General features: G+C 39.8%; 1 protein-coding gene across 1 annotated transcript in view; it reads left to right on the top strand.

Moving 5' to 3' along the window:
* The window catches only part of LOC147367609 (serine/threonine-protein kinase MRCK alpha-like), a 66,620-nt gene that overhangs the window by 30,139 nt on the left and 12,795 nt on the right, over window positions 1-23,686 (top strand). The window contains exons 7-13 of the mRNA XM_086315658.1: window positions 7,990-8,073; window positions 9,409-9,514; window positions 11,267-11,403; window positions 12,068-12,204; window positions 19,336-19,456; window positions 21,546-21,762; window positions 22,856-22,918. Of these exons, the coding sequence (XP_086171784.1) occupies window positions 7,990-8,073; window positions 9,409-9,514; window positions 11,267-11,403; window positions 12,068-12,204; window positions 19,336-19,456; window positions 21,546-21,762; window positions 22,856-22,918 (865 nt within the window). The remainder of the gene's footprint in view (window positions 1-7,989; window positions 8,074-9,408; window positions 9,515-11,266; window positions 11,404-12,067; window positions 12,205-19,335; window positions 19,457-21,545; window positions 21,763-22,855; window positions 22,919-23,686) is intronic.

The following is a 23,686-nucleotide window of genomic DNA, read 5'->3' as shown; positions in this document are numbered from 1 at the left end:
TGGGAAGTCCCATGGATAGAGAAGCTTGGCAGGCTACAGTCCATGGGGTCACAAATGAGTTGGACACAACTTAGTGAACAACAACAACAAAATTGGCATAACATAAAATATTCCGTTTATTCATTTTTAAGTGTAGAGTTCAGTGGAATAAATTACTTTCACAGTGTTCTGCAAATGGTAACTATTACATTATTTATTTCTCAAAATTTTCCATCTCCACAAACAGAAGTTTTATCTTCATTAAACCATAACTTGACATTTCCTTTCCCCTCCATCCCTGGTAAACTCTCATCTACTTTGCATCTCTATGAATTTTCCTATTCTATATATTTTATATAAGTAGAGTCATATAATATTTTCCCCTTTTTGTCTGGCTAATTTCACTTGGCATAGTATCTTCATATTTCATCCATGTTATAGTGTGTGTCAGAATTTCAATTGTTTTTAAGGCAAAAGAATGGACAAATAGACCAATGAAATATAATAAAATCCCCAGAACCATACAGAGGAACAAAGATAGTCTCTTCTTGAAGAACTGCTTGAAGAACTGAACTTTCACATGCAAAAAATATAAACCTTAGACACAGACCTCACACTCTTCAAAAAATTAATTCAAAATGGATCATAAGCCTACATTTAAAATGCAAAACTGCAACATAGGTGAAAGTCTCAGCAACCTTGCATTAGATAATGACTTCTTAAATATAAAATCAAAAGCAAGAGCCACAAAATAAATTTTTGATAAGTTGCACTTCATTAAAATTAAAAACTTTTGCTCTGTAAAAGAGACTAAGAAGACTAGCCACAGACAGGGAGAAAATATTTGCAAAAGATAAATATGATAAAAAAAAAAACCTGTCATCCAAAATATACAAAAACTGCTAAAACTCAAGAAAAAACTCGTAAGAAAACAAAAAACTTGATTAAAAATGGGTCAAAGACTAAACAGAGACCTCAATAAAAAGAAGATACATAGATTGCAAATAAGTACAGGAAAAGATGTCCATATATATGTCATCAGAAAATGCAAGTTAAAACGATGCAATACCTCTACACATCAAAATCTGGGACACGGACAACATCAAGTGCTGGCAAAATGTAGAGCAATAGGAACTCTCACTCATTGCTGGTGCAAATGCAAAATGGTTCAGCTACTTTGGAAGACAGTTTAGCCATTTCTTACAAAATTAAACACTTTCAATACAGTCCTGGAATCATGTACCTTGATATTATTCAAATGAAATGAAAACTTATCTCCACACAAAATGCTGTACATGGATATATTTAGAAACTTTATTTATAACTGCCCAAGCTTGGAAGCAACCTTCTTCAGTTCAGTTCAGATCAGTCGCTCAGTCTTGTCCGACTCTGCGACCCCATGAACTTGCAGCATGCCAGGCCTCCCGGTCCATCGCCAACTCCTGGAGTTTACTCAAACTCATGTCCATTGAGTTGGTAATGCCATCCAACCATCTCATCCTCTGTTGTCTGCTTCTCCTCCTGCCCTCGGTCTTTCCCTAGCATCAGGGTCCTTTCAAACGAGTCAGCTCTTCATATTAGGTGGCCAAAGTATTGGAGTTTCAGCTTCAGCATCAGTCCTTCCAGTGAATATTCAGGACTGATTTCTTTTAGGATGGACTGGTTGGATTTCCTTGCAGTAAAGAGACTCTTAAGAGTCTTCTCCAATACCACAATTCAAAAGCCTCAATTCTTCAATGCTCAGCCTTTATGGTCCAACTCTCACATCCATACATGACTACTGGAAAATCATAGCTTTGACTAGAGGGACCTCTGTTGGCAAAGTAATGTCTCTGCTTTTTAATATGGTGTCAAGTTTGGTCATAACTTTTCTTCCAAGGAGCAAGCGTCTTTTAATTTCATTGCTGCAGTCACCATCTGCAGTGATTTTGGAGCCCCCAAAATAAAGTCAGCAACTGTTTCCACTGTTTCCCCATCTATTTGCCGTGAAGTGACAGGACCAGTTCATCAGGCACTCTATCTATCAGATCTAGTCCCTTAAATCTATTTCCCACTTCCTCTGTATAATCTTAAGGGATTTGATTTAGATCATACCTGAATGGTCTAGTGGTTTTCCCCACTTTCTTCAATTTAAGTCTGAATTTGGCAATAAGGAGTTCATGATCTGAGCCACAGTCAGCTCCTGGTCTTGTTTTTGCTGACTGTATAAAGCTTCTCCATCTTTGGCTGCAAAGAATATAATCAATATGATTTCATTGATTCATTCATTCATTCATTCATATGATTCATTCATTCTACACATTGACCATCTGGTGATGTCCATGTGTAGAGTCTTCTCTTGTGTTGTTGGAAGAGGGTGTTTGCTATGACCAGTGTGTTCTCTTAGCAAAATTCTATTAGCCTTTGCTCTTCTTCATGCCATACTCCATGGCCAAATTTGCCTGTTATCCAGGTGTTTCTTGACTTCCTACTTTTGCATTCCAGTCCCCTATAATGAAAAGGACATCTTTTGGGGGTATTAGTTCTGAAAGGTCTTGTAGGTCTTCATAGAACCGTTCAACTTCAGCTTCTTCAGCGTTACTGGTTGAGGCATAGGCTTGGATTACTGTGATATTGAGTGGTTTGCCTTGGAAATGAACAGATATCATTCTGTCGTTTTTGAGATTGCATCCAAGTACTGCATTTCGGACTCTTTTCTTGACCATGATGGCCCTTATGATTATACAGTGGAAATGAGAAATAGATTTAAGGGACTAGATCTGATAGACAGAGTGCCTGATGAACTATGGACAGAGGTTTGTGACATTGTACAGGAGACAGGGATCAAGACCATCCCCATGGAAAAGAAATGAAAAAAGCAAAATGGCTGTCTGGTGAAGCCTTACAAATAGCTGTGAATAAAAGAGAAGCAAAAAGCAAAGAAGAAAAGGGAAGATATAAGCATCTGAATGCAGAGTTCCAAAGAATAGCAAGGAGAGATAATAAAGCCTTCCTCAGTGATCAATGCAAAGAAATAGAGGAAAACAACAGAAAGGGAAAGACAAGAGATCTCTTCAAGAAAATTAGAGATACCAAGGGAACATTTCATACAAAGATGGGCTCGATAAAGGACAGAAATGGTATGGACCTAACAGAAGCAGAAGATATTAAGAAAAAGTGGCAAGAATACACAGAAGAACTGTACAAAAAAGATCTTCACAACCAAGATAATCACGATGGTGTGATCACTCACCTAGAGCCAGACATCCTGGAATGTGAAGTCAAGTGAGTCTTAGAAAGCATCACTATGAACAAATCTAGTGGAGGTGGTGGAATTCCAGCTGAGCTATTTCAAATCCTGGAAGGTGATGCTGTAAAAGTGCTGCACTCAATATGCCACCAAATTTGGAAAAGTCAGCAGTGGCCACAGGACTGGAAAAGGTCAGTTTTCATTCCAATCCCAAAGAAAGGCAATCTCAAAGAATATTCAAACTATCACACAATTGCACTCATCTCACATGCTAGTAAAGTAATGCTCAAAATTCTCCAAGCCAGGCCTCATCAATACGTGAACCATGAACTTCCAGATGTTCAAGCTGGTTTTAGAAAAGGCAGAGGAATCAGAGATCAAATTGCCAACATCCTCTGGATCATCGAAAAAGCAAGAGAATTCCAGAAAAACATCTATTTCTGCATTATTGACTATGTCAAAGCCTTTGACTGTGTGGATCACAATAAACTGTGGAAAATTCTGAAAGAGATGCAAATACCAGACCACCTGACCTGCCTCTTGAGAAACCTATATGCAGGTTAGAAAGCAACAGTTAGAACTGAACATGGAACAAAAGGTTGGTTCCAAATAAGAAAAGGAGTATGTCAAGGCTGTATATTGTCATCCTGCTTATTTAACTTATATGCAGAGTACATCATGAGAAACGCTGGACTGGAAGAAGCTCAAGCTGGAATCAAGATTGCTGGGAGAAATATCAATAACCTCAGATATGCAGATGACACCACCCTTATGGCAGAAAGTGAAGAGGAATTAAAAAGCCTCTTGATGAAAGTGAAAGAGGAGAGTGCACAAGTTGGCTTAAAGCTCAACATTCAGAAAATGAAGATCATGGCATCTGGTCCCATCACTTCATGGCAAATAGATGGGAAACTGTGGGAACAGTGTCAAACTTTATTTTTTTGAGCTCCAAAATCACTGCAGATGGTGATTGCAGCCATGAAATTAAAAGATGCTTACTCCTTGGAAGGAAAGTTATGACCAACCTAGATAGCATATTAAAAAGCAGAGACATTAATTTGCCAACAAAAGGTCTGTCTAGTCAAGGCTATGGTTTTTCCAGTAGTCATATATGGATGTGAGAGTTGGACTGTGAAGAAAGCTGAGCACTGAAGAATTGATGCTTTTGAACTGTGGTGTTGGAGTAGACTTGAGAGTCCCTTGAACTGCAAGGAAATGCAACTAGTCCATCCTAAAGGAGATCAGTCCTGGGTGTTCATTGGAAGGACTGATGCTGAAGCTGAAACTCCAGTACTTTGGCCACCTCATGCAAAGAGTTGACTCATTGGAAAACACCCTGATGCTGGGAGGGATTGGGGGCAGGAGGAGAAGCGGACAACAGAGGATGAGATGGCTGGATGGCATCACTGACTCGATGGATGTGAGTCTGAGTGAACTCCGGGAGTTGGTGATGGACAGGGAGGTCTGGCGTGCTGTGATTCATGGGGTCGCAAAGAGTCAGACATGACTGAGCGACTGAACTGAACTGACAGCACCAGATGCCATGATCTTAGTTTTCTGAATGTTGAGTTTTAAGCCAATTTTTTCACTCTCCTCTTTCACCTTCATCAAGAAGTTCTGTAGTTCAGCTTCACTTTCTCCCATAAGAGTGGTGTCTTCTGCATATCTGAGGTTATTGATATTTTTCCCGGCAATCTTGATTCCAGCTTGTGCTTAATCCAGCCCAGCATTTCACATGATGTACTCTGCATATAAGTTAAATAAGAAGGGTGACAATATACAGCCTTGATATACTCCTTTCCCTATTTGGAACTAATTGCTGTCCATGTCCAGTTCAAACTGTTGCTTCCTGACCAGCATATAGATTTCTCAAGAGGCAGATCAGGTGGTCTGGTTTTCCCATCTCTTTAAGAATTTTCCACAGTTTGTTGTGACCCACACAGTCAAAGGCTGTGGCATAGTCAATAATGCAGAAGTAGATATTTTTCTAGAACTCTCTTGTTGTTGTTGTTGTTTTTATAATACAACGGATGTTGGCAATTTGATCTCTGGTTCCTCTGCCTTTTCTAAAACCAGCTCGAACATCTGGAAGTTTATGGTTCATGTACTGTTGAAGCCTGGCTTGGAAATTTTGAGCATTACTTTGCTCGCATGTGCTGCTGCTGCAGCTGCTAAGTCTCTTCAGTTGTGTCTGACTCTTTGCGACCCTGTAGACGGCAGCCCACCAGGCTCCCCTGTCCCTGGGATTCTCCAGGCAAGAACACTGGAGTGGCTGCCATTTCCTTCTCCAATGCATGAAAGTGAAAAGTGAAAGTGAAGTCTCAGTCGTGTCTGACTCTTAGCGACCCCACTGACTGTAGCCCACCAGGCTCTTCCGTCCATGGGATTTTCCAGGCAAGGGTACTGCTGTGGGGTGCCATTGCCTTCTCCGTGCTAGAGTGTGAGATGAGTGCAATTGTGTGGTAGTTGTGCATTTTTTGGCATTACTTTTCTTTGGGATTGGAATGAAAACTGACATTTTCCAGTCCTGTACCCACTGCTGAGTTTTCCAAATTTGCTGGCATATTGAGTGTAGCACTTTCACAGCATCATCTTTTAGGATTTGAAATAGCTCAACTGGAATTCCATCACCTCCATTAGCTTTGTTCATAGTGATGCTTCCTAAGGCCCACTTGACTTTGCATTCCAGGATGTCTGGCTCTAGGTTGGTGATCACACCATCATGATTATCTGGTTCATGTAGGTGTCTGGATAAATAAACTGTGGTACATGAAGACAATGGAACATTCAGTTCAGTTCAGTCGCTCAGTTGTGTCCGACTCTTTGCGACCCCATGAATCCCAGCACTCCAGGCCTCCCTGTCCATCACCATCTCCCGGAGTTCACTCTAACTCACATCCGTCGAGTCAGTGATGCCATCCAGGCATCTCATCCTCTGTCGTCCCCTTTTCCTCCTGCCCCCAATCCCTCTGAGCATCAGAGTCTTTTCCAATGAGTCAGCTCTTCATATCAGGTGGCCAAATTATTGAAATTTCAGCTTCATCCTCAGTCCTTCCAATGAATATTCAGGACTGATTTCCTTTAGGATGGACTGGTTGGATCTCCTTGCTGTCCAAGAGACTCTTAAGAGTCTTCTCCAACACCACAGTTGCAAAGCATCAGTTCTTCGGTGCTCAGCTTTCTTCACAGTCCAACTCTCACATCCATACATGACTACTGGAAAAACAATAGCCTTGACTAGATGGACCTTTGTTGGCAAAGTAATGTTTCTGCTTTTTAATATGGTGTCAAGGTTGGTTATAACTTTCCTTCCAAGGAGTAAGTGTCTTTTTAGTTCATCGCTGCAGTCACCATCTGCAGTGATTTTGGAGGCCAAAAAAGTCTCTCACTTTTTCCACTGTTTCCCCATCTATTTGCCATGAAGTGATGGGACCAGATGCCATGATCTTAGTTTTCTGAATGTTGAGCTTGAAGCCAACTTTTTCACTCTCCTCTTTCACTTTCATCAAGAGGCTCTTTAGTTCCTCTACACTTTCTGCCATAAGGGTGGTGTCATCTGCATATCTGAGGTTATTGATATTTCTCCTGGAAATCTTGATTCCAGCTTGTGCTTCCTCCAGCCCAGCGTTTCTCATGATGTACTCTGCATATAAGTTAAATAAGCAAGGCGACAATATACAGCCTTGACGTACTCCTTTTCCTATTTGGAACCAGCCTGTTGTTCCATGTCCAGTTCTAACTATGGCTTCCTGACCTGCATACAGGTTTCTCAGGAGGAAGATCAGGTGGTCTGGTATTCGCATCTCTTTCAGAACTTTCCACAGTTTATTGTGATCCACACAGTCAAAGGCTTTGGCATAGTCAATAAAGCAGAAATAGATGTTTTTCTGGAACTCTCTTGCTTTTTCAATGATCCAGAGGATGTTGGCAATTTGATCTCTGGTTCCTCTTCCTTTTCTAAAACCAGCTTGAACATCTGGAAGTTCACAGTTCACGTATTGCTGAAGCCTGGCTTGTAGAATTTTGAGCATTACTTTACTAGTGTTTGAGATGAGTGCAATTGTGCAGTAGTTTGAGCATTCCTTGGCTTTACCTTTCTTTGGGATTGGAATGAAAACTTACCTTTTCCAATCACATAGATAGCTATATTTTATATGACTTTGAAGTCTGTTTAAGATACGTAATCTAAATTATCTGAACCTATTTTTAGATTATTAGTATTCACATAATCTTGCTGAACCCTCTATAATTGTTTTAGTATATTTCTACAGAATTTAAATAATAAATTACTTCTACATTTAAAAAATTAGTAGTTCAAAAATCTTTTGAAGATTCTGATCATATATCTACTTGCTAAAATTATCTTTCAAATATTTTTAGGATTACTATTTTTCTTTTGGACTTCCCAGATGGCCCAGTGGTTAAGACTCCATGCTTCCACTGCAGTTGTCATATGTTCAGTACCTGCTAGACGGAGTTCCACATGCTGCAGGGCTCAGCCAAAAAATAAAATTCTTCTTTAGTATAGTCTACATGTATGACACACATTTTAAAATAGCCAAATTGAAATAAAGTATATGAAATAAGTATATTTTTATAGAAACTAAAAGCATAGATTTAAATTACTTAAAATATATATATTGCCCTGTGAGAATTTTATTTTTACTGTCTTTTTGTATAGCAAATATAATTCTTTTACTTTACTTGAGAAATAATTTAATTCTTATAATTTTGGTGATACGGGTGACTTACCTATCTTTATTTTTGTCTCTTTGTTTCAGATCACAGATTCTGCTCACCTTCCCGTCCACACACCAACAATAAAGAGAAAGGAATGTCATAGCAGAATCTTCTTTCCAACTAAGGTACTTGATTTAGTTATAAATTTAGCAAGTCTTTGAAAAATGACAAGTTGGTTTTGGTCTCTAACCTACCCCTTACCTTACCTTCTTTTCCCTTCCTTCCTTCCTTCTTATTTTCCTTAGAAACTTCTGGTTAAACATAGCAGATTTAAAAATGCATACTTTTCTTTTTTTTTTTTTTTTTTTGCTTTCTAATGAAACTTACTAACCCAACCAAAGAGAGAGAAAAAGTAGAAAAATAAGCCAATGTAATTTTGGAAGATGGAAGAACCTGAGTGAGAGGTTAGGATGGCTGAAAAATCTGAATGTCAAGGGTTTAGAAAGGTCTTACTAAGTCACAAGATAATTAAGATTTTGCACACCTAGAAGGATTCAGGAACTAGAGATACCAGATTCTTCAGGAAGCAGGGGTGACTTGCAGTGCTGAAGAGAGGAATAAATTCATCATCTGAGAAAGAGCAAGTAGCCCCTGTACACACACTACCCATGGCACATGGTAGGGAGTGCAAGTCTGTCCCCTCACAGATTGGGAAATATACACAAGGAAGGTGAGAAAACTGGCCAACTAGTGTTTAGGAAGGCCAGCTTTTGTTATAATTTTGTTATACATATTGCTATTTTATGACGATAATTTCAGGTCAAAAAGATATGATACAGAAATGGAAAATCTATAGTGGGTTGTCAACTTGATAATTCTGTGAAAACATCTACAGTTTTAGGTATTGAGGTTTCAGTGAGAAATTTCAGGGTGCCTTCTGTCTTGAAGGTATAATAGGTCTTGCTTAACTTAATAGAAGTGTTCCATTTCCTGGAGCACATTCTTTTTTATTGATAGTAGAAAATGAAACACATAATTTGCTATAGAGATAAAATTTTGAGATTATTCTTTCTTCTAAAGAAGGTTTTAAAAACCATATTATTTTTGCTACCCCTCCCCGATAAAAATATGTGTACATAGGCAATTTGACTCCATTTGTTATAAAGGAATGATTTGAAGAATTTGTCAATCTAGAATTTTTTAAATGTTCAGAGCATATCAGCTCAAATAGAAGTCAGGCTTTATTGCTACTACTTCCAAGTAGTAACAATGTACATTTGGTCACCACTTAAATAGTTCTCTTTCTTCTTCTCCTCCTCCTCCACACCCCCTTTCTCTTCTTGGTATTTTTTTAAATCAGAATTTTCCAATTATGAAGTACTTAGGGGCAAGAATCTTAAATGCTGGTGAAAAGGGGAAAGCTGCTTTTCTTTGGGGCAGGAGGGGTTGAAGGAATCACCAGAATCACCTATTCAAAGTTACTTAACCATCAGTGTGCATTTGGTCTCTTTGTTTTACAGCATAAGGCCCACCGGTTTTTCCTCACATCCTTTACTGCTCCCACCAAATGTCACCAGTGCACGTCTCTGATGGTGGGTTTGATAAGACAAGGCTGCACCTGTGACGGTGAGATCTGAGGAAGGGATACATGGAGTCAGACTCATAATCCTTGTATCTAAGTGTTTTAGCCAACTCAGCGCCATAACAAAGTACAGAGACTGGGTGACTTCCAAACACAGTCATATGTTCCTCACTGGCTGGAAGTCTCAAATCAGAATGTCATTATGGCCCCAGTTCTGGGGAGGCCTTCTTGCAGGCTGCAGACAGCTGCCTGCTTGCTGTGTCTTCAACGGGTGGAGGAGCCAAGGAGCTCTGTGCGGTCTCTTTTGTAACGGCGCTGATCCCATTCTCGAGGGCTCCACTCCCATGTCCTCTCACGGACCCCATCTCCAAATACCATCACGAGGGGATTACGATTTTGATATATCATTTATGAAGGAACGCAAGCATTCAATCAGAAATTTCGTTCTCTTTGAATTGTGAAAGCATGACAGTGAACTGATCGCTTTACTAAAAATCCCTCTGAATCTATTTCATATGGGGGCTTCTGAAGAGACATCTGCACTGTGCAGCTCCAAAGAGCCTCATACCCTCACAGCCCACGTGAAAGCACCCCAGAGAGGTGTGCTATGTAGTCTTCAGACAGGGCCACAGTTATTAGGAAAATGTGTTTAGATAAATTTTGTTCTTTATAGCAATAGTAGAGTGTGAGGACCACATTCACCAGCTTATGTGACAGGAAAATAGAATGCTAGCCTTGAGTTGTAATCCTTTTATTTTACTCATTGAATTTATTATGACATCATTGAAAGAAAGAAATATAGTTTTGGAAATATCAAACAGTATATCACAGTGGAAAAATCCCATGGATGGAGGAGCCTGGTAGGCTGCAGTCCATGGGGTCGCTAAGAGTCAGACATGACTGAGCGACTTCACTTTCACTTTTCACTTTCCTGCATTGGAGAAGGAAATGGCAACCCACTCCAGTGTTCTTGCCTGGAGAATCGCAGGGACCGGGGAGCCTGGTGGGCTGCCGTCTATGGGGTCGCATAGAGTTGGACACGACTGAAGCAACTTAGCAGCAGCAGCAGCAGCATATCACAATGCCGCACAGACACTTCATACCTCATCCTAGGGAAAAGACTCTATTAATAGCCAGTCTCTCGAGTGCCCACTCAGGAACACATGGTGTGGAGTAGGACAGCTTTCTTGTCCTCAGCACTATGACAATCAGAGATGCCTTAACCATAAATACATCCCAGCATATTAAACAAAGTAGGACTTTACAGGGGGAATTATGTGCCCATGCAATCCTCCTAGAGCAGCAGAGGCAGCTTCTGAGCTGAGCTCCCAGAGCATTTCCTGCTGCCAGCATCACTCAGTCTCTGCTGAGCCTGGAACAGCTCCCACCAGTGTCATAAGAAGATGGTGAGTCCAGAAGCTGCCACTACTGCTGCAGCCCTTAAAACCTGCAACTTCTGCCAGTAGCAAGAAACACCCTGCTGCTGCGGAGTTAAGAGAGCTTCCATCAAATCAGAAGCCATTCCTGCAGCTGTCACTCCCTGTCACTATCCAAGCCAGTAAATTGATGTGCTGAGTTTTGTAGCTCTCCTGGCTTGACTCAATTCAGAGTCTCACAGAAGGTTATCTTACCTGCAGAATTTACGTCAGGTCCAAAACTTAGTTCCAAGGGAGTCTGGGGCAGGTAGTTTTTAGCATTTTGATCTCTAGGATAGAGTAGGCAGAATTGCAGTGGGGGTTGAGGGAGTCAACCCATTTTACCCCCTACAATCACATCTCTCTATTTCCTTCAAAAAGCATGTGGGTTCTCATGTCACACAGCCTGTGTAGAAAAAGCTCCAAGAGCTTGTCCCGTGCCTTTTCATCAGAAGAAAGGTGCCTTCTGTCTAGACCCACAGAAAGGCTTGGGAACAGTCTATGAAGGCCATGTCTGGGTAAGTGGCAATGTTCTGGGTTCCCATGAACTCTTAAAGAGTTTATTAATCACTTTTCAAAATGCATGTACAGTATTTGTCAGAAGTATTTACGATACGTTATACAATATTAATTATATTAAATTGAAAATATTTTGTGCATCTTAAGAATATGGTTTCAAAACTAAGTGTAGCTGCCCCCAATACGTATTTTCAAATTTCCCAAAGTTTTCTGTTTAGACATTACCTTACAATGAACAAATGCTAAAATCTGTCCTGATGATGTAACTTTGACTTCCAGTCAGCAATAATAACTTATGAGATTAAAAGTGAAAAAAATCTTCCTGAGAAATATTTAAAATCTGAGGTGATTTTGGAGTTACCAAGTTTGAATTTAATGTTACCTTAGAGGCAAAGCTATGACTGTTATTTGAATGAATTGCTTGTGCTAATTGAAATAGTATTAATATATTTTTCACATGCATGAATTATTCAGTAATTAAAAGAATTGCCTTGCTTTTAAATCTCAATCATGTTATGTCGTTGGGTTCCAATCTTTTAACAAGAAACATGATAGGTTTATAACACATTTGTATTGTTTTAATTTTATATGTAATAATTGTGTAGTGTTTGATGTTTCAGCTTGGATTGCTTTTATTTGTTTCTTGAAAAATAAAAACTAAAGATTCCAAAGAAAGCAGGCATGAAAAAAGGATGGCAGAGGGCATTGGCCATAGTTTGTGACTTCAAACTCTTCCTATTTGATATGAATGAAGAAGACTCAAAACCCAATGTTGTAGTGAGTCAAGTAATTGACATGAGGTAAGCTTTGAAAGGGAGAATGTTTTTTTTATCAAAACAAGATCTTGAATAAAAATGGTTTCTGATATTCTTTTAAGTAGTGTTGTCACAACTTAAGTTCCCAATTTTCACCATTTCCATGAGGACTTTAAAAATGATTTTTCCTAAAGTTTGCATCATTACCTCTTAGATGTGGATTATAACTGTGTAATATTTGTAAGAGTTTTTTGGGTTTTTTTTTTAGTCAGAAGTTTATTTTCTTATTATGTTTGCATGTGTTTATAGCGGGGCTTCTCTGTTAGCTCGGCAGTAAAGAATCTGCCTGCAATGCAGGAGCTGCGAGTTCGATCCCTGGGTCAGGAAGATCCCCTGGAGGAGGGCATGGCAACCCACTCCAGTATTCTTACCTGGGGAATCCCATGAACAGAGGAGCCTGGTGGGCTATAGTCCACTGGGTCACAAAGAGTCAGACATGACTGAAGTGATTTAGCACAGAACAGCACATGTGTATAGCAGGAAAGGAAATACAACCTCAAAACCAAAAGTTCTTTACATTGAGATATTATTTATGTATTATAAAATTCACTATTTAAAAATGTGGAATCCACTGGTTTTTAGTATATCACAAGCTTGTAAACCATCACCATAACCTAATTTCAGATTTTCATCACATCAAAAAAAAAAAAAAAAAACCCTTATTAATTAGCAGTCACTCTACATTCACCACTGCCCCCAGCCCCTGACAACCATTAACCTGTTTCTGTCTCTATGGATTTGCCTATTTTAAATTTTTATATAGATGAAATCATAAAATATGTGGAATTTTGTAACTGGCTTCTTTCACTAAGCATAATTTTTCAAGACTCACCCATGGAGCATGTATCAGTACTTCATTTTTCATGGCTGATGCCCTCTGTCAGATCGAGAAACTGGTCTTCTCTTCCTGGTTTGTTGAGTCTTTTTATCTGGAAAGGTGTTGTTGGATATTGGCAGATGGTTTTTTGGGTCTCTTGAGATCATTGTTGTTTTTCCCTTAACTCCCATGATTTATTACATTATTTTTTAATTTATTTTTTAATTGGAGGAAAATTACTTAACAAAGTTGTGTTGCTGTATGACGACATAAATCAACCATAATTATACATATATACCTTCCCTCTTGAGCCTCCTTCTTCCCTGCCCCCGCCAATCCCACCCCTCTAGGTTGTCATAGAGCTCCAGACTGGGCTTCCTGTGTTACATAGCAACTTCTCACCGGTTACCTATGTTACACACAATAGTGTACATATGTTGACACTACTTCTCCATTCATCCCACTCTGTCCCCACTGTGTCCACAAGTCCATTTTCTACACCTGTGTCTCCATTCAGTTCAGTTCAGCTCAGTGGCTCAGTCATGTCCGACTCTTTGAGACCCCATGAATTACAGCACGCCAGGCCTCCCTGTCCATCACCAACTCCTGGCGTTCACCCAAACTCATGAAGTGATGAGACCAGATGCCATGATCTTAGTTTTCTGAATATTGAGCTTTAAGCCAACATTTTCACTCTCCTCTTTCACTTTCATCAAGAGGCCTTTTAGTTCTTCTTCACTTTCTGCCATAAGGGTGGTGTCATCTGCGTATCTGATGTTATTGATATTTCTCCTGGCAATCTTGATTCCAGCGTGAGCTTCTTCCAGCCCAGCGTGTCTCTATTAGTTCAGTTCAGTCACTCAGTCATGTCCGACTCTTTGCGACCCCATGAATCACAGCACGCCAAGCCTCCCTGTCCATCACCAACTCCCGGAGTTCACTCAGACTCACGTCCATCAAGTCAGTGATGCCATCCAGCCATCTCATCCTCTGTCGTCCCCTTCTCCTCCTGCCCCCAATCCTTCCCAGCATCAGAGTCTTTTCCAGTGAGTCAACTTTTCACATGAGGTGGCCAAAGTACTGGAGTTTCAGCTTTAGCATCATTCCTTCCAAAGAAATCCCAGGCTGATCTCCTTCAGAATGGACTGGTTGGATCTCCTTGCAGTCTAAGGGACTGTCAAGAGTCTTCTCCAACATCACAGTTCAAAAGCATCAATTCTTCGGCACTCAGCCTTCTTCACAGTCCAACTCTCACATCCATACATGACACAGGAAAAACAATAGCCTTGACTAGATGGACTTTTGTTGGCAAAGTAATGTCTCTGCTTTTGAATATGCTATCTAGGTTGGTCATAACTTTCCTTCCAAGGAGTAAGTGTCTTTTAATTTCATGGCTGCAGTCACCATCTGCAGCGATTTTGAAGCCCCCCAAAATAAAGTCTGATACTGTTTCCACTGTTTCCCATCACCATGAAGTGATGGGACCAGATGCCATGATCTTCATTTTCTGAATGTTGAGCTTTAAGCCAGCTTTCTCACTCTCCTCTTTCACTCTCATCAAGAGGCTTTTTAGTTCCTCTTCACTTTCTGCCATAAGGGTGGTTTCATCTGCATATCTGAGGTTATTGATATTTCTCCCGGCAATCTTGATCCAGCTTGTGCTTCATCCAGCCCAGCGTTTCTCATGATGTACTCTGCATATAAGTTAAATAAGAAGGATGACAAAATACAGCCTTGATGTACTCCTTCTCCTATTTTGAACTAGTCTGTTGTTCCATGTCCAGTTCTAACTGTTGCTTCCTGACCTGCATACAGGTTTCTCAAGAGGCATGTCAGGTGGTCTGGTATTCCCATCTCTTTCAGAATTTTCCACAGTTTATTGTGATCCACACAGTCAAAGGCTTTGGCATAGTCAATAAAGCAGAAATAGATGTTTTTCTGCAACTCTCTTGCTTTCTCAATGATCCAGCAGATGTTGGCAATTTGATCCCTGGTTCCTCTGCCTTTTCTAAAACCAGCTTGAACATCTGGAAGTTCACGGTTCACATAATGCTGAAGCGTGGCTTGGAGAATTTTGAGCATTACTTTACTAGCGTGTGAAATGAGTGCAATTGTGCGGTAGTTTGAGCATTCTTTGGCATTGCCTTTCTTTGGGATTGGAATGAAAACTGACCTTTTCCAGTCCTGTAGCCACTGCTGACTTTTCCAAATGTGTTGGCATATTGAGTGCAGCACTTTCACAGCATCATCTTTCAGGATTTGAAAGAGCTCAACTGGAATTGCATCACCTCCACTAGCTTTGTTCATAGTAATGCTTTCTAAGGCCCACTCGACTTCACATTCCAGGATGTCTGGCTCTAGGTCAGTGATCACACCATCGTGATTATCTTGGTCGTGAAGATCTTTTTTGTACAGTTCTTCTGTGTATTCTTGCCACCTCTTCTTAATATCTTCTGCTTCTGTTAGGTCCATACCATTTCTGTCCTTTATTGAGCCCATCTTTGCATGAAATGTTCCCCTGGTATCTCTAACTTTCTTGAAGAGATCTCTAGTCTTTCCCATTCTGTTGTTCTCCTCTATTTCTTTGCATTAATTGCTAAGGAAGTCTTTCTTATCTCTCCTTGCTATTCTTTGGAACTCTGCATTCAGATGCTTGTATCTTTCCTTTTCTCCTTTGCTTTTCACTTCTCTTCTTTTCACAGCTATTTGTAAGGCCTCCCCAGACAGCCATTTTGCTTTTTTGCATTTCTTTTCCATGGGAATGGTCTTGATCCCTGTCTCCTGTACAATGTCACAAACCTCAGTCCATAGTTCATCAGGCACTCTATCAGATCTAGTCCCTTAAATCTATTTGCCACTTCCACGGTATAATCATAAGGGATTTGATTAGGTCATACCTGAATGGTCTAGTGGTTTTCCCTACTTTCTTCAAATATATGTAAATATATTTCTATATTTTCTATTCTGCTACTTTAATATGTACAGTATTTTCAACATCTTACAATAGCTACCAACAAATGGTATGGAACTTTCAGTTCAGTTCAGTTCAGTTGCTCAGTCATGTCCGACTCTTTGAGACCCCATGAATTGCAGCACACCAGGCCTCCCTGTCCATCACCAACTCCTGGAGTTCACTCAGACTCACATCCATCAAGTCAGTGATGCCATCCAGCCATCTCATCCTCTGTCGTCCCCTTCTCCTCCTGCCCCCAATCCCTCCCAGCATCAGAGTCTTTTCCAGTGAGTCAACTCTTCGCATGAGGTGGCCAAAGTACTGGAGTTTCAGCTTTACCATCATTCCTTCCAAAGAAATCCCAGGCTGATCTCCTTCAGAATGGACTGGTTGGATCTCCTTGCAGTCCAAGGCACTCTCAAGAGTCTTCTCCAATACCACAGTTCAAAAGCATCAGTTTTCAGGGTTCAGCCTTCTTCACAGTCCAACTCTCACATCCATACATGACTACTGGAAAAACAGTAGCCTTGACTAGATGGACCTTTGTTGGCAAAGTAATGTTTCTGCTTTTTAATATGGTGTCAAGGTTGGTCATAACTTTCCTTCCGAGGAGTAAGCCTCTTTTTAGTTCATTGCTGCAGTCACCATCTGCAGTGATTTTGGAGGCCAAAAAAATAAACTTTGACACTGTTTCCACTGTTTCCTCATCTATTTCCCATGAAGTGATGAGACCGGATGCCATGATCTTAGTTTTCTGAATGTTGAGCTTTAAGCCAACTTTTTCACTCTCCACTTTCACTTTCATCAAGAGGCTTTTTAGTTCCTCTTCACTTTCTGCCATAAGGGTGGTGTCATCTGCATATCTGAGGTTATTGATATTTCTCCCGGCAATCTTGATTCTAGCTTGTGTTTCTTCCAGTCCAGCGTTTCTCATGAGGTACTGGAACTTTAGATATCCATATATTTAAAAATCAACTTTGATCTATACTTTTTGCAATGTATAAAAATTAACTCAAAATATACCATAGAACTAAATGTAAAACCTAAAGCTGTAATGTACCTAGAAGTAAACTTAGGAGAAAGCCTGATCTTGTATAAGACAAGTAATTTTTAGATATAACATCAAAGCACAATAGGTACAATTTAAAAATTGATAAATTGAACTTCATCAAAATTTAGAACTTCTGCTCTTTGAAATACTCTGTTAAGAGAATTAATAGAAACTGTGGACTGGTGGCAAATCAAATATCTGAAAAAGAACTTACATACCAATATATAAAAATGTTCTTTAAACTCAATAATAAGAAAATAGCTCAATTTAAAAAAAGGGCAAAGAATTTGGAAAGATACTTCAATAGAGAAGATGATACATATGTCAAATAAGCACATTAACAGATGTTCAATGTCGTTAATTATTCAGTTCAGTTCAGTTTAGTTGCTCAGTTGTGTCCAACTCTTTGTGACCCCATGAATCACAGCACGCCAGGCCTCCCTGTCCATCACCACCTCCCAGAGTTCACCCAAACTCATGTGCATCAAGTCGGTGATGCCATTCAGCCATCTCATCCTCTATCATCCTCTTCTCCTCCGCCCCCAATCCTTCCCAGCATTAGGGTCTTTTCCAGTGGGAATTCAAATAAAACAACCATGAGATATCACTCTACATCCATAAGAAAAGCTAAAATTAAAGACTATTTCAAGTATTGGAGGACCTAGATGTGGAAGACCTAAATCTCTCATACATTGCTTTGTAAATCATATAATCACTTTGAAAAATATTTAAAAAGTTAAACGCACGCTTAATATATAAAAGAGGAGAGTGAAAAAGTTGGCTTAAAGCTCAACATTTAGAAAACAAAGATCATGGCGTCTGGTCCCATCACTTCATGGCAAATAGATGGAGAAATACTGGAAACAGTGACAGACTTTATTTCGGGGGGCTCCAAAATCACTGCAGATGGTGACTTCAGCCATGAAATAAAAAGACACCTACTCCTTGGAAGAAAAATTATGACCAACCTAGACAGCATATTAAAAAGCAGAAACGTTACTTTGCCAACAAAGGTCCGTCTAATCAAGGCTATGGTTTTTCCAGTAGTCATGTATGGATGTGAGAGTTGGACTATAAAGAAAGCTGAGCGCCAAAGAATTGATGCTTTTGAACTGTGGTGTTGGAGAAGACTCTTGAGAGTCCCTCGGACTGCAAGAAAACCCAACCAGTCCATCCTAAAGGAAATCAGTCCTGAATATTCATTGAAAGGACTGATGTTGAAGCTGAAACTCTGATACTTTGGCAACCTAATGCAAAGAACTGACTCATTTGAAAAGACCCTGATACTAGGAAAGATTGAAGGCGAGAGGAGAAGGGGATGACAGAGGATGAGATGGTTGGATGGCATCACTGACTCAATCAACATGAGTTCGAATAAACTCTGGGAGTTGGTGATGACAGGAGGCCTGGCGTGCTGCAGTCCATGGGGTCGCAAAGAATTGGACACATGAGCGACTAAACTGAACTGAATATATAATCTAGTCATTCTACTCCTAGGTATTTCCCTAAGAGAACACATATGTCCACAAAGACAGACATGAACATTCATAACACCTTTATTTAAAACACCCCAAACTTGAAATAAGCCAAATGTTCATTAATGGGTGAATGGATACACTGTGGCATATCCATACAATGAAATATTATTCATCAATAAATAGAAATGAAGTATTCATCCATGCAGCAACACTAATGCATCTCAAAATTATTATGCTAAGAAAAAGTCAGACAAAAAGAATATATAGTGTACCTTTCCATTTCTATAAGGTGCTAGAAAATGCAAATTAATCTAGAGTGACAGGAAGCAGATCAGTGGGGGAGTGAGGAAGAGTTCTAAGGAGGGAGAGGGGTAAGGGTTACACAGCTGTTCCAAGAAACTTGCGGGTGGTGGGCACATTCATTATCTCCACTGTGGTGATGGTCTCACATAAATCAAAACTTATCTAACTGTCCACTTTAAATATGTGCAGTTGATTACATGCCAAGTGTATCTCAGTAACACTGACAAAATACACAAGCAAGCTGATCTGTGGGCATATGGCCCTTATTGTAGGGCCAGTGGCTTTGCAGTCAGACATGTGCTCCTTTCTTAGTTCCCTGTGAACAGAGAGTCACAGGGGGTTGACTCCTCCATGAACAGCCCAGAGTTAACTTGGGTTTTCTGATAATATGTAACTGGCTGAGAACTGCTGTTATAATATTTTGATCACTGTCAGTTCCTACAAAAAAGAATGTTAAAAGTTAGGGAAATTAAGTTTGAGGATTATGTTTATGTATCATTTTACTCACTTTCAGGCGATTCTACTCACTGCCAGAGTCTTGCTTTTCCTTCAGGGATGGAGCGTTTTCTGTCAGTTCAGTCTGGCCCTCGGATTTTGTTCCTGCGAAGAGAAAGGAAATGCCTCGTATGTTTAAGGTAAGTGTCCGTGCTGCTGTTGGATCCCTTATACATTTTGCTTCATCCCTTTCTTGTATGGTCATAGGGGTCAAGCCTCCTTGGGCTGGTAAAGGTATTCGTACCTAAAGGTTAAGATTTTAGAAGGGCTGTGGAATTGTTCCCCGCTCCATCCCACTTGCCACAAGAAATCTAGCCCCCTTATTCTTATTCAAACATACTATAAATAGGTTTTTGCAAGTATCACTGTCTTTCATCCTACAGTTAAACTTAAGATTTAAAATACAAATATTCCGTAGGGTGTCCATTCACTCCACACTAAGGTAATCAGACAGATATGATTCATAGCTGAAAACAGGGAAAGCTTACAAAACAGAACAGTGCTGGGGCAGAAGATGTGAAAGAAGAGTCGGAAACGATGACAGAGGAAGAGTGATAATATTCTTCCAGGTCAGATGTACAGGGAGGTCAGTTCATGGACCTGCAGTAACTTGAGTATGCAGCTTCTAAAACTATAGTCACTTTGTAAAATAAGTCTTCTCTGAGGCAACATATTGAAGCCATAATTCAGGTTCAAACCAAGAGTACAAAATGGAAAAATTGGGGGAAGATGTTATTTTGCAATCTAAAAAATAGACACTTTGCTCTTCAAAACTCATGTAAAAATTAAAGTGATTCTGGAATGGGTATAAGGTGACAGAAAGAGCAAAGGTTTGTTATCCCCTTGAGACCCTTGTGGTTAGTCAGCCTAGAAATCTTGGCCTTAACAAAGGCCACACAGGAGTATTCTTAGTTCCTTAACCCAAAGATAGACATTTATTTAGATATTACTCAATTCCCAAGCGGAGAAGGCAATGGCAACCCACTCCAGTACTCTTGCCTGGAAAATCCCATGGACGGAAGAGTCTGGTAGGCTGTAGTCCATGGGCTCTTGAAGAGTCGGACACGACTGAGTGACTTCACTTTCACTTTTCACTTTCATGCATTGGAGAAGGAAATGGCAATCCCAGGGATGGGGGAGCCTGGTGGGCTGCCGTCTATGGGGTCGCATAGAGTTGAACACGACTGAAGTGACTTAGCAGCAGCAGCAGCAGCAACTGCCAAGAGCCCCTACAAAGTTCTGGCTATTTGGAACTGACTTAGAGTGGTAGCTTATTATATCACTGATGCTTACTTGATGATCACAAAAGAAAGTTTTATATAGAAATGTAGACTTAAAGATTAATTATACATCTTAAAATTTAAATTTGATTTGCCATTTACTAGTAATAATATAAATTATAGACATGTAGCAGACAGGAAAGCATGAGTGTTTCTGAACACTTCTAATGTAACAACAAAAACTACTGAGCATTCTGTAGCATCACAATTGATTGTGATGATTGCAATTACACAAAGCATTGCCATTGCAGAGATAATCTACAGTGCAAAGGTGTGTCTTAGAACTGAAGGAATAGAGACTCAGAGTGGAGGGTCTAGCATCAGATTGCCTGCATTCTACCCAGCTGTGCTCTTGTCCTCACACCCATAAAATGGAGAGAAGAGTCCTAACTACCCACCGAGTTTTCTGTGAGGATTGATTCAATTAGCACATGTAAATTTCTTAGAGCAGTTCCTGGTACAGCGACAGCATACAATGAAAGTGAAGATGTTAGTCACTCAGGCATGCTTGATTTTTTGCCGTGACCCCATGGCCTGTAGCCAGTGCGTGGAATTCTCCAGGCAAGAATACCAGAGTGGGTTGCCATTTCCTCCTGCAGGGAATCTTCCCGACCCAGGAATCGAACCCACGTCTCCTGCATTGCAGGCAGATTCTTCACAGTCTGAGCCACCAGGGAATAAATAGTAGTTATTTTAATTTGATGAAGTAAAAGATCTTAGGTAGTCAGATAACACTGGTGGTTTTATGAGGATCGAAATAGAAGTGATTCTGACACTTTCCTTCTGGCCTGGCTCTGAGGGCTCACATCACCTATTTTACTACTAGGAAGAGGGTAATATTATTAGAAGTGTCATTTACCAGTTGTGAGTGTAATGGAAAAATGTTAGACAGGCTGGCATAGAGAATGTCTGCTTTCTTATAACCTAGATATTCCTTACATTGTTCTAGGTCACAGCTTCCCAGCTCTCAGCACCTAGTAATAGATATTCAATCCCAATCTTAGCAGATAGCGAGAATAAGAAGAGTGAGTGGGTGGGCGTGCTGAGTGAATTGCACAAGATACTGAGAAAAAGTCATTCCAGAGACCGGTCAATCTATGTTCTGAAAGAGGCTTATGACAGCGATCTACCCCTGATCAAAACCACCCAGACAGCTGCAATCATAGGTATGGATTTACAACATTATCCTGCTAGGTTCACACCCCTCACCACAGTCCCAGTGTCGAAATCTGAAAACGTTAACTTTATCCACAACTCATTTGTCAGCAAAACCTGATTGAATGAGGCTCTATGGGTGGCAGGGGGTGGGAGTGAGGGAAAAGGTCCTTCTTCCTCCATCCCATGGCTATTCATCAGATTCTCTGCAAAAATATATTTGATTATATTATGGTTCTCTGCCTAAAGCGGTGTTTCTTTAATCTACAGCTATACCTTTTCAAGCCTGAAAGATTCTTAGTTTCCAAACACATCTGGCCACAAACACACAAGGAGTGTTAACCTGTGTGTAACTGTGAACTACTTATCTTGAGGGCAGGGACTGTCCTTCAAATCCCAACACCCAATACTCAATAAATAAGTGAAAGGCAAAGGAATCAATGAATGAATTGCCAAGATTGATACTGAAAGTTTTATCAGTAAACAAGAATACTTGCCTTTCTTAAACAGTATATTTCTGCATTAGATAATGGTGACAATAAGAGCCACTTAGCTATTGCCTCCTTGGTGACATGGAGCTAGTTACTAAGCTTTTATGTGTACATGAAGATAATTCCAGCTTTTCAGTTATGGAGAGGATTAAATGAACTTGTATATGTTAAGTTCTGTGCTCTGTATTCAAAGCCTTCACTTAATGTGGTATCTGCATTTTTTAGTTCTCACTGTGTTCTGACACACACCCCCATGCTGTTGTAGCTCAAATTATGGTCACTGACAAATTATTTTATAAAATTTTTTCATTTGTGAAACATCACTTACAGCAAATCTAAAAGCATATCATTACTTGACTATTATGCTTTCTTCAAGTATTCATAAAGATTACCTTATAAAATGACATTTCTATTGAGAAAAACCATGTTTTATTGTGCTTACTTGTGTAACCTGGATCATAGTATAAATTATTGGTTCTTATTATGTTTCTTTTCATTGAATATTTCTAATTATATATTTAATTTGACTTCTAAAATTTTTCAACATTAATAAATTGGTTCACTTAGCTTGCCCCCAAATTCCTTGATGTTTTTATTTATGTGTCAAATATAGATCACAAAAGAATTGCTCTGGGAAATGAAGAAGGGTTATTTGTTGTCCACGTTATCATAGATGGTAAGGAGAGTCTTTAATGTTCTGAAATAACTTTAAAGTTTAATAATAATATTATCAAATTTGTTCTCTTTTGTCCACATCTGGTTTGATGTGTTTTCAAGTCACAGGATGACTTGCCTACTTTCAGAGATCCATAATCCTCCAGAGTTCAAACATGTTTTTAAAAAATTTCTTATTGGAGTATAACTGACTTACAATGTTGTGTTAGTTTCAGGGGTACTGTGAAGTGATTCAATTATACCTATTCATTCTTTTCGAGATTATTTACCCATGTAATTATTACAGAATACTAAATAGAGTTCCCTGTGCTATACAGTAGGCCCTTGTTAATTATTTTATATGTAGTAGGGTGTCCATATATATTCACAAGGGATTTTACCTAGTAAGTGTGCTGTAAGAACTTAATGTACCATCTTCCAGTTGATGCATGGAGGAGAACACTTCTGCTTGAATGCCCCTGCCTTCACTAGTACATTGGCACCATGAAGAGTAACCACATAAATTTAATCTTTCCCAAATAAGACAGCAGAATTCTCTGTTTGTTTTGTTTGGTTCTCAAAGTTGCTTGAGGGAGAAGTGGGTGAATAGCTGACGTGAAGAAGAGCCGTTCTCATACAGCTGTTCCAGTGAATGTCTTGCATTCAAATAAGTTAGATAAAGGAGAATCTCTATTTGAAGGCCATTAGCTATTCTCCAGGAAAGGCTTCCCAGTCCTGGTGAGGAGACCCAGGAAAGGTCAGCAGGTGCCAGCATGAGAGCAGGGCCTTG

This window comes from Bos grunniens, chromosome 8, assembly GCF_055505025.1.
Source record: "Bos grunniens cultivar Pamir isolate PY7600 chromosome 8, Bosgru_T2T1.0, whole genome shotgun sequence".
NCBI lineage: Eukaryota > Metazoa > Chordata > Mammalia > Artiodactyla > Bovidae > Bos > Bos grunniens.
This window is presented reverse-complemented; position numbering and strand designations above follow the sequence as displayed.